Genomic DNA, 10,983 nt, shown 5'->3' on the forward strand with positions numbered 1-10,983 from the left:
TCTTAGAGGTCTTTTCCAACCTCAATGATTCTATGATTCTGTGATTCTATGCTGGCCATCTGAATGTCCCTCTAAATGGAGACTGATGTGTATAGGGGAATTTTTTAAATAATTTTGCCCGCTTGGTTTTGCCTGCCAGTATCTTTCCCAATCCAAGAAACATGGACCAACCTTTTCCTTGAGATCCTACATCCTACTGTTATCCTCACTGCATGATTGACTTCTACAGGATATACAAAGCAAGAAGTAGTTGCATGTCATTAAAATACAAATTCATGCCTCTGGCAGGATGAATGTCCTTTTAGTCTGGCTTGGGTATTGTTGTTCCTTCGTTGGTATTTTAGGTGATGAGGATAAAGCTGTGATAAAATCTTTTTCTTATTTTTCTCCTTTTTTTATTTTTATTTTTTCTGTATCTAGTATGTTAGGCAACGCTTGTTCCATTTTGTACAAACTGCCTTCGCAGTAAATTGGACAAGTCTCCCTGAGGAGCAGTAGACAAAAGACTTGGGAGGTGCCATGGGAATGGGGAGGGAAACGCTGTTATTGCCAATCAAATTAAAGGTATTTAGATCTGCTGTTAAATTTTCCTGTAAATACATTGCTGTGGGGTAGGAGTGTGGTTCTGGAGCTGTGTGAATAAGGGATATTTCAGTGGTTTAGTAGGATGGGGTGGGAGTGGTTGTTTCTGAAAAGGTTGGTTAAACTAAAACAAAATATTTCATTTTCAGTTCTTTCTTTTTTTTTTTCCCCTTACAGGGAGAAAAAGTTTTAAAATGGAAGCATGCTTTGAAAATGATAAATCAACATGAAACATTTGGAGTGCTCTAAAAGCCTTCCTTCTCTCCCCCTTTCACACCACTCTGTTGGGGAAAAAATAGATGCATTCACTGTTTGCCAAAGAAACACTTGCCCAGTTGTAATCAAGTCATTTTACAACATGGTGTAGACTTTCACTCCACGTTTGTTGTATGTGACCTTGGGGACGTCGTGGCAGCAAATGCTTCCACTTGCTTATCTCTAAAAAGAAAGGATGGGTCAGGACCAACCTCTGTACAGAGGCGGTTTTCAACCTGTGGTTGCCCCACTTCCCTGCTTACAACAGTCTTAATTTGTAGCCATGCTGGGAGGTAAAGAGAGGCGGTTTACCTGTGGTTGCCCCACTTCCCTGCTTACAACAGTCTTAATTTGTAGCCATGCTGGGAGGTAAAGAAAATAAGATAACTCCTTATCCCTGCCCAGAAATGTTCCTGTAACTGTCTTCTATGTGCCCTTATTTTTCCAGGTAAGCGTTTTGCTAGATCTTGGGTTGTGTTTTGCAATGGAGGTTGTGTTGCTGTGGTAGTTGTGGGCTAACCTGAGACCTGGGAGAGGCAAGATTTCTTCCCAAGGCCACCGCAGACTTCCCAAGTGAATCTTCATCTGTTTCTTGTAGTGGTTAGTGGTTGTGATGAAGAACTTCCATCAAAACATCATCTATTACATTTTTGTGGTGCTTATATTTTTACATGCTGGACATAATCGACTGTTGTGTTGTTGAGTGTCTTGGAAACCCATGGTTCACGGATGGCTTCTTTTAACTTTCCCTTTTGTTTACTTCATTTTCTGTCTCCTCAATGCACACACAAATGCACGTACTCATCCTTTCTCTGGCTGCTTGGGCTATTGCACGTTGGCTGCCATAGGTTTGGACTGAAAACTGTTTTCCTAAAATTAAAGATTTATGGTCTAGGGGTACCTGCAGCCTCAGATGCCAGTTATGTGTGTACGTGGTACACTGAGGCTGGGTGGGGAAGCTGTACTCTGGATTTTCTCCACTTTTAATGGATTTAGCTCCCATCCATTGCTTTCTCAAGGCAGTTTCGTCCTCATATGTGTCTGGCCCAATTAAGGGAGGATGGTGAGCGATTTCCTTTAGTCCTGGAGTTTCCCTGTCTGGCAAATCTCAGCAGTAATTTTTTGCTTGGTTTTGAAACTTTGAAAGAAAAAAAGAGAATGAATCATAGAATCATAGAATAGTTTGGGTTGGAGTACAAGAAGTGCCTGAGACCGTTAGACTCTTCCCAGTACAGTCCAGAACTGGGAATTTTCTGGTGCTCTGCTCTCCAGGGAGGACAAACCAAAGAAATAGTTGCAAGTACACCACTGTGTCAGTGCACCCCAAAAGAGACTTCAGCCCTTTGCTGAGGCATCTAGCAGTGCATACATCAGGACATCATGCAACACGTGGCCATGTGTCACCATCCCTGGAAGTATTTAAAAGACGTGTAGATGAGGCGCTTAGGGACATGGTTTAGTGGGCATGGTGGTGTTGGGTTGAGGGTTGGACTCGATGATCTTAGAGGTCTTTTCCAACCTTAATAATGATTCTATGTGTCAAGGAGCTCTTACAAGCTGGAGACCATTCCCAGCTTTATGCATGTCAGAGGGAAAGTGGCTGGTCCAGGCCATGTGCAGTTTGAGTATCCAAGCCCAGGACGGAGTGTTGCATCTCATGTCATCCAGCCTTACACCCTGACATCTTTCTCAGTACAAGAAAGACATGGACCTGTTGGAGCAGGTCCAGAGGAGGGCTACAGAAACGATCAGAGGCTCGAACAACTCTGCTATGAGGACAGGCTGAGAGAGTTGAGTTTGTTTAGCCTGGAGAAGAGAAGGCTCTGGGGAGACCTTCTTGCGGCCTTTTAGTACTTAAAGGGAGCTTATAAGAAAGATGGGGACAGACATTTTAGTGGGGCCTGTTGCGATAGGACAAGGGGTAATGGTTTTAAACTAAAAGAGGGGAGACTCAGGTTAGTTATAAGGAAGAAATTTTTTATGATGGGGGTGGTGAAACACTGGACCAGGTTCCCAGAGAGGCTGTAGGTGCCCAATCCCTGGAAACATTCAAGGTCAGGTTGGACAGGGCTCTGAGCAACCTCATCTAGTTGAAGATCCCCCTGCTCATTGCAGGGGTTTGGACTAGATGACCTTTAGACGTCCCTTCCAGCCCAAACCATTCTATGATTCTGCCATCGCGCTGAAGGGGTTGCACAAGCTTGTTGGAGAGGGTGGTTCGTTGGCCCAGTTTTTTTGGTTGTCCTTCAGTTAAAAAGTGACATTTATAAGACAGAGCAACTCCCTACATGGAGGGAAGGTGGTATTCCTAGCCATCTCATGCCAACGTGTCTTCTCCACTGGACTCTCCCATGCTGCTATACTGCAGCGTCACTGCATCGCTGCTTGATGACGGGCTACCCAGTAGGTAGCGTTGTCTTCTACCTTTTTCAGGGAGTAAGTCTCTATCCTCAGCCTCCAGATTTTCCCTGTTTGGGGCATTTTTTCAGTCTTGGTGTAAGGAAGCAGCAGCTGGGTTTTGGTCCTGTATCATGCCCCAACTGATGCAGCACCTTTATGTCTTCTCTTCCTTTGCCATTGACATCTCCATGCCTCAGAGTTGAACTATTTTTAATATCTAAGTCCTGGGACTCTGCTGATATGCTGGAGGGTATCTGGGGCCCATGGTGAGACAACGCTTGTGGATGGGAAGGGGGAAGAAGCAGTCTTTCTCTGACAGTGCTGCATGGATTTCATTCTGCTGCTGCTACCTTAGGCCTTACAGCTTTTTCTTTTTTTTTTTTTTTTTTTTAAACGAGCAAGGAAAAATAACTTTGGCTCCAATATTTATACTAAAGGCCCAGGAGCTCATAATATGGCAGTAAACTGTCTCTTTTGAGAGCTCATCAAGACTGCAGTATGATGGATAGACTCCTAGCCAGCTGCATAGTGGTAATGTTCCAGAAGACAGCATTGATTGAGTGCCTAGTCTTTGCCTACCAGCTCAGGATCTCAAAGCTCTTTGTGAACAGCGAGGAATTAAAAATCTTGCTGTGGCTGAAACGGATAAATGGTTGCCCTTTATCACTGGAGAAAATAAGGCACAGGGAGGTCAAATGACTTGTTTACCCCCAAGATCAGCTGTAGTCCAGGAGACCTGGATTTTAGTGTTTGGTTTTTTTTTTCTGCAAGTAGGCATTATGAAGTTTGGAGATAGTCCTGTATTTTTTCATTTGCCTTTTTTTTTCCTTTTTTCTTAGAATACTGGAGTTTAACTGACTTTTAACAGTGTTGTATCTGTCTTTTTCTCTGTTTTCTTAGGTTTGAAGTATAATCCCGCATCCATTGCTATCTAGAAAATGTCTTATGGATCCATTGATGGGAGTGGATTTGGGAGCAGGAATCCGTTTGGCGGCCCTTCGAGACAAGGCTATCAACCTCTCGGTAAAGTATTGATCCCTTGCTGTAATTTATTCTACTTGACTCCCTGGGGACTGAAGTTTTTCTTGCTCATGTTCACTGTGGCTGATGTATAAATATCACACTCTCTCCAGAGGTCATTTCTGGTAGTGATTTTCAAAGGTGAAAACCAAACTTCTGTTGGGTTCGACTTGTATGGTGAGGCACCACATCTTACCATGCTCAGGACTTGAGGCTGCAACATGGAAGAGCAGCGGCTGATGAGGATTCTGGAGGTATTTTGGGGGACTACAAGAAGAAATGTAGCATATTCTTTAGACCAGCTCATGTCTTTCCTCATCTACCCAGAACCTTTGCAAGAAGTTTGTCCAAATGGTTGCTCTGTGGCTGGCGGTAGGCACACAGATGATGGGAGTAGATGAGAAGATGTGCAAAGGGCAGTGGGCTGTGCTTCCACAGAGGGTAACTTTAACTGCTGTGGAGGCTGCCTGAATCTGGGAAATGCGCACGGATGTGGCAACAGGGTCAAAAACTTGCTCAGGAAATGCTGAAACCATGAACAGTGTCTTGCAAATGACTGTGGATTCTATTTTTGTGGCATGTTTTTAAGCAAAGACCAGATGTGCTTTTCTTATCTGTTGCCCCCTTGCCCCGAAGGACTCTAGAAACACTAAAATAGAAAGAGAAAAGCATCCAGGTGTCAACCTGTGTATCTGAAATGGTCCCAAATGTGCAAGTCAAAGCTGCGCTTCATAAAAGCAAATTCATAATGTCACTGTCATAACATGGAGTGCAGCTAATGATTATAACCTCCTGCTTTTGTGTGTTGAAGGCGTTGACTCTACTGTGTCCCCTTCTTGACGCAGGCACGTTGTAGGAGGCATCCTTTGCCAGAACACTGGTAGTGCAACGGTTGTCCTTGTTGACATGGGGCTGGTTCGTGCACGGAGGTGGAAGGTAGGTCTCATCCTGCCCACTTCTGAGCTGTTGTTGGAGAGGCCAGCCCATGTGAGCATGGACAGATAAGACCACATCTCCAGCTGCCCAGATGTGCTCCAGATCCCGATCTGGGCAATTGCTGTAGGGTCAGATCTGGGTTAATCTAGCCTGGCTTTCAGCAGGCCTTGTTAGCTGGAGCATATTCTTGCATTTAATTTTGGTCCTGGGTCTGGCTTGCACCGCAGGGTGAGGCTGCAGTGGCTACGGTGTAGACGTGACTGAGAGTTCAGACCTCTGCAGAACTATCAGGAAAGGGGACCTTGTAACATGGCAAAGGGCTGTGTTACCGCTTTGCACTGGGGAAGAACATCACCCCTCTCTTCAGTTGCCTTTGATTTCGACTGGGCTGTTCATTAATGCAGCCTGACTTGGTTTTCAAGTTTTGAGGGTTGCAAATGTTCTTCAGGAAACATTTCGTTGTTTTGCAAATAGCTGTTCCCCCTGGATGGAAATATAAAAGAAGCATAGAGGTTTCTCCTGGTTTTCTGTTTTCTTATGAGTTTGGGTGTAATTATGATTTTTTTCCTTTGAAAAGGGAGAAGGTATTGAAGTAAGTGCGAGTTGTCTGTTCAGTTGTAAATAGTGATTTTTAGGCTATTCTACAAGGCAAAATTAAAGGCATAAAAGCAAGGAAGAATAGGATACTTGGGCACAATGAAAGAACCATAAGAAAAGAGAATTGAAATGTGGACTAGACAAACGATGAATCTCAGTGAATTGTACTTTAGGTTAAAAAACATGAATACTTATTGTGCTGTATGAAAGGACCGCTATTTTTAATGCAAATGCACTGAATAATTCAAGACACTTGCAATCTCTAAATATTTGAAGAGATACCTCATTGTGTCCAGCTTGCCCATCATTTGGTGGTTACCGATGTGACGCTGAAGCCACCCTCAGTGGATTGCAAAAAGCAGCTGATGCAGAAACATCAGCTTTCTCGAGACAGCCACGGGCTGTCGGCTGCCCAGCCGGAGCCTGTTAACATGTTGGCTTACGTCTTGGAGTTGAGTGCTGGCTTCCCCTTCATGCGTGCACACGTCATGTCGGGTGGCATCGCAATGGACACATCTCCAAGGTCCTCCAGGCTTGATTTTTCCAGCAAGCCAAAATTGGTTGTGGACTTGCTAAATACCGAGTTGGTCCCTCGGCTAGGCGTCCCTGTGGAAAGGATTGCAAGGGAAGGAACCTGATTGCGTTGGCCAAGGGCAACTTGGAGAAACTTTTCTCCTTTCTGTGTGTCTCAATCGGAGACGTTACATCTGAACCTGCGTAGCTCCCCATGCCCCTTCGCCATGGGAGACTAAGTAACACATGCCAGATGTCTTCTGTTGTAGTATCCCCAAATATTGTCATTAATTAAGTGTCAGGAGAGGGTAATGCAACATTAATCGTCTGCCTCCTGCTTCTGAAAGACGGATGACTGGCTTGCTAAGAAATACTGCCCACTGTATTAGATCATGGTATGGCTGGAACAAAAGAGCGTGGCCTTCCTGCCGGCATACGTATGTCTGCTCGCACGGGGGGGAGACCCTGATGGACATGTTCTGCATGTGCTCTAAACCTCTTCTTTTTATATCTAACAAATAAATAAAAACAGGTACAAGCATCCCTGCAGATAGTTACTGTCCGACAGTGGTGTGTAGTCCAGCGGTGATATTCTAGGCATCCAGCAGAAAACCCTGAGATCCTGCACCAGTAAAGGTGGTGGGAATGGCACTGCTTAATAGCCTTTCGGTAATAAATTGGCATGGAAGTCACATACAAAGAACAAGCAGGTTTCGGCAGCCCCAGCTCGCCCAAGGAGCTGGAGGCTTGTCACAGCAAGTGGTCATACAGTGGGATGGGGAAAAAAAGAACTGCTGGGGACTTCATTTTTGAAATCTTTAATTTCATGAAAGAGAGCAAAGAAAAGGGGACTCAGGTTTTGGGTTTGTTTTTTTTTAATAAAGGGTGGTACTACCAAGAGGGTGTCCTCTGTCCTAATACCAATCTGTCCATCTTGGCTGCATTTCCTCCATGCTCGATCCGAATGCGCTCCCCAGGCTGGGAAAGATTAATTACTTGAAGGTGCTTCCCTTGGCCCTGGGCTGACGCGATGATGGATGGGCTTACAGCCCATCATCGGGCCGTGTGGTGGCTGCCCTTGCTGACCAGCCTAATTAGAGAGATCCGCAGGCTCCGTTTGAAGCAGTTTTGGGAGGAATCCCGGAGGCAGTTTTTTTGGGGAATTTGGTTTGCCTGGGACTCCTGGGTGTCAGACAACTCTGGTTCAAACTCTGCTTTTGGTGGTGTTGCTCGATATCCAGGATTTCTTGGGGAAAAAAACCCAGTATACTTTTTTTTTTTCCCTATCGGAAATTGTTGGGAGGAAAGAGAGATTGCGCTCAGCAAAGTTCTAATGTTCTGTAGCCTTAACTGGAGAGCACCCTAAGGCGTGTCACAAGGGAGACCACCAGGATTACTTGGAGTATAGCGGTTTTGGGGGTTGACGGTGTCGTCCCACAGCCACTGAAGAACAGCGAGGAGTGGCAGGTGGAGGTGTAAGCCATGTCCCTGCTCTGCAGCATCTGCATCCGCTCCTCATTCTGCTCCCAAAAATCCCTGTAAAACCAAGTGTTCCGCTGTTTCCTTGTAGGACCTTCTCTGGGCTTTAGCTGGGCATTGGTGTTGGCATGGAGAAGTTGGAAAGTAGGTAGTAGAGAGTTGTTGGGCTTTTTCTTTTTGTTTTTATTTTTTTAACTTGAGAAATGAAAAAGATTGAAATGACTTCAAAAGATTTTTTTTTTTAAGTAATGTGACATGTCTGAAATAAATGGAGACCAAATACTGTACAGCAGTAGGAATTAAACCCTGAATTCTTATGATTTTGATGTGTGTAATGTGCACTCTCTACCATGTTCAACCTATCTTCCCAAAACTGTCTTTTTGTGGGGAAAATGAACAAAACCTGCTGTACACAGGGAGGCACAGAGGTCAGGGAATTCAAATGGCTTGAATTAAAATGCCACAAGCCAGGAAATTTTTAACACTGCTTTTATCAACCTTACTGTACGTTGGACATTAAATGCCAGATTTGAAAGGGTGAGGGTAATTTCATATTCCAGAGGTGCAATGTTTCTGGGTGCGCTCAGGGGACCATTGGCAATGCTTAATTTTACTATGACTTCATTTAGACCATTTTTCCTTCAGTTGCTCGTGAAGATACTGTGCAGGACGCTGGCCAGAGTTGTACTCAAGATACTATCGCACGTGCATCTTTCTCCTTGTCTGCTAGGTTGGTTATCTTGTCACAGAACGAAATTAGATTGGTCCATGCAAGTTGTTCTTGGCAGTGTTCGCTGGGTATATATCACCTAATTATAATTTCAATACTTAGCAATTGTTAAATGATTAGTTCTAACATTTTTCCAGGACTTGGGTCTATAATTTTCTTTGCCCTCCCCTCTCTACCACCTATCTGCTGCTCTGGTACACCAACCAGCTCTTGGGTGGAATGTCCCGTCTAAGTGCTGGCAACACTGTCTTTGTCCTGTCTTAGCAGTTGGACCATCCTTCTGTCCTCTTCGTACCTCTCCAATCCTATTTTGCTCTTTTCTTAGTAGTTTTGGAAAGTGGCTTGTCCTTAAAAAACCCACCTTGGGGTTCATTGTTGCCTCCAGGCTGGTGAAGTCGCAGAGCTCATGTGCTGCGTGGGGAGGGAGATGCTCACACTGGTCGTGGCCCCTTTGGTGGCACGGGGATGGCAGGAGCTCTGCTAGAGACCCAGGTCCAATGGCTAAAGCTGGGGTAGATGTTCTGTAGACAAAACTCACTCACGAGCTCGTGTATGAACCAAGCACTGTGGCTTGACCATCACATGGTCTCACTGCAGCTCTGGGTCTGATGGCAAACCATGGGAAGGAATCCACTGCCAGCTTCACATCTTGATACTGCGAAGTGCTGAATGAAGCACATAACAAACTCTTAAATACACAAGGAGTTCCCCCTGAGGTTAATTAATATTAAGCAGGTGGTTAATCCTTTTGCTATATTGGGACCTGAATACTGCTTTGTTTTTGCATTAACTTCTCGAATTGCTTCCAATACTTGCAACGCTATTAAAGGGACTCTGAAACCCTTGGTCATTGCAGCGTACAGCATTGTCCAAAGGGTCTGGAAGGTGGTCTAGGTCTCGTCGTGGCAACTATTCCTTGCTGGAGCAATGAGGGACCCAACCGTGCACTTAAGTGTCCTTAGTATAGAGTGTTAGAAAGAGTTAAAAGCAGTGAAAGAAAGCAAGAACAAAAACTTTGAATCTTTTAGGGAGATTCAAAGCTACTATGCAATATTAGGGGTGGGGTTTTTTGAAAGTTAAAGCCTTTAAAACTGAAGGATTGGACCGTGTCTTGATCACATTCAGGAATATAAGCAAAACATGCTTTTGGGATGGAGTCCCATCAAGTGTAGAATGGAAGGAAGGACTTAAAGTGTGACCTGTAGCACCTTTTATCTGCCATGCATAGATGGGTTCACAAATATTACTCCAAGGTTACACCTGGACTGTAAAGAATATGATCTTTCCTCTATTTTATACAGCACTAAACAGTAAAATGGCTTGTCAAATGTCGTGTAAAAGGTTTCTGAGAGTCTTAATGATTGACCTTCACTTCTAAGTCTTGGGTTCTGTCATACTTTCTTGAATTTTTGGGGACACAGACGTAGAGGACTTGGGTGGTGTATTAAATAAGTTATTAATTGGCCTGAAATAAAGTGCTGGTCAAAGCCTACATGCAATTAATATAAAAAATCATGAGAAGATGATCTCTCCCACTAGACAACCTCAAAAAGCTTTTTGTGGCATCTACAGAGGAATTGTTCCATATTGTTTCTTTGCTATCATGCAAGACTTCCAAACGTTGTAAATTTATTTCCTTAGTCCAGTTTCACTAAATTTAGAGGATATTCTCTGTTTTACATCCAGTTCTTAGAGATCTTAGCAGTGATTTAATGAATTAATAAGCCTAAACATAAGAAAACATATTAAAGAATAATGAACAACGTGTTTTATAGCAAAAGGAGTTGCCAGAATTAACTTTCATACACGAATTAACTTTGAAACTGTTTGTTTTGAAAACCTCTGCCCTATCCCTTCTGGCACTTTTAACATTACAATAAATGTTTCGCTATAATCTCAGTATTTCAGGGAAGTTGAATGGTTATGCATTTATTTATATAACTAGCAAAACCAGAACACACCATTGGAATAAATGTTTTAATGAAATATGGGAGGGTGAGCTGAAAACTTCATAGCACTTTATAAAAACCCCACAAACCAAAAACCTCTTGGGTAAAGATAAACATTTTTTTCTCTACCAATTTTATTTGCTAGTCTTGGTCATCCAAAGCCACTTTACTGTAAACATGTAAAAATCATGCCAGTGGTCCCAATCTTTAACAGAAAATCGGAAAGCAAAGACGCTGCCCTCTCCTTAGGCAGCGTTCAGCTGGAAATGCATTTAAACATCTCATCCTCCCAGAATAGCTTGCTCCATTTTCCACTCGATTACAGTCAAATTAGAAGTAGCTTAAGAAGATCCTCTCCCCGCAGTCTGCTCGTTGTATGAGTAGAGGTACCTTGACTTTAGGGAAGTGATCGTGCCCCTGTACTCGCACTGGTGAGGCCGCACCTCGAATACTGTGTTCAGTTTTGGGCCCATCACTACAAGAAGGACGTTGAGGTGCTGGAGCGTGTCCAGAGAAGGGCAA

At 43.9% G+C, this 10,983-nt stretch overlaps 1 protein-coding gene across 4 annotated transcripts in view; it reads left to right on the forward strand.

Moving 5' to 3' along the window:
* The window catches only part of TSNARE1 (t-SNARE domain containing 1), a 337,590-nt gene that overhangs the window by 111,877 nt on the left and 214,730 nt on the right, over positions 1–10,983 (forward strand). For all 4 annotated transcript variants that reach the window (XM_009282164.1, XM_009282165.1, XM_009282163.1 and 1 more), the window contains one exon: positions 4,138–4,260. In XM_009282164.1, the coding sequence (XP_009280439.1) occupies positions 4,176–4,260 (85 nt within the window). In that variant the 5' untranslated portion in view covers positions 4,138–4,175. The remainder of the gene's footprint in view (positions 1–4,137; positions 4,261–10,983) is intronic.

This window comes from Aptenodytes forsteri, unplaced genomic scaffold (genome assembly GCF_000699145.1).
Source record: "Aptenodytes forsteri isolate BGI_AS27 unplaced genomic scaffold, ASM69914v1 Scaffold260, whole genome shotgun sequence".
NCBI classification, from domain to species: domain Eukaryota; kingdom Metazoa; phylum Chordata; class Aves; order Sphenisciformes; family Spheniscidae; genus Aptenodytes; species Aptenodytes forsteri.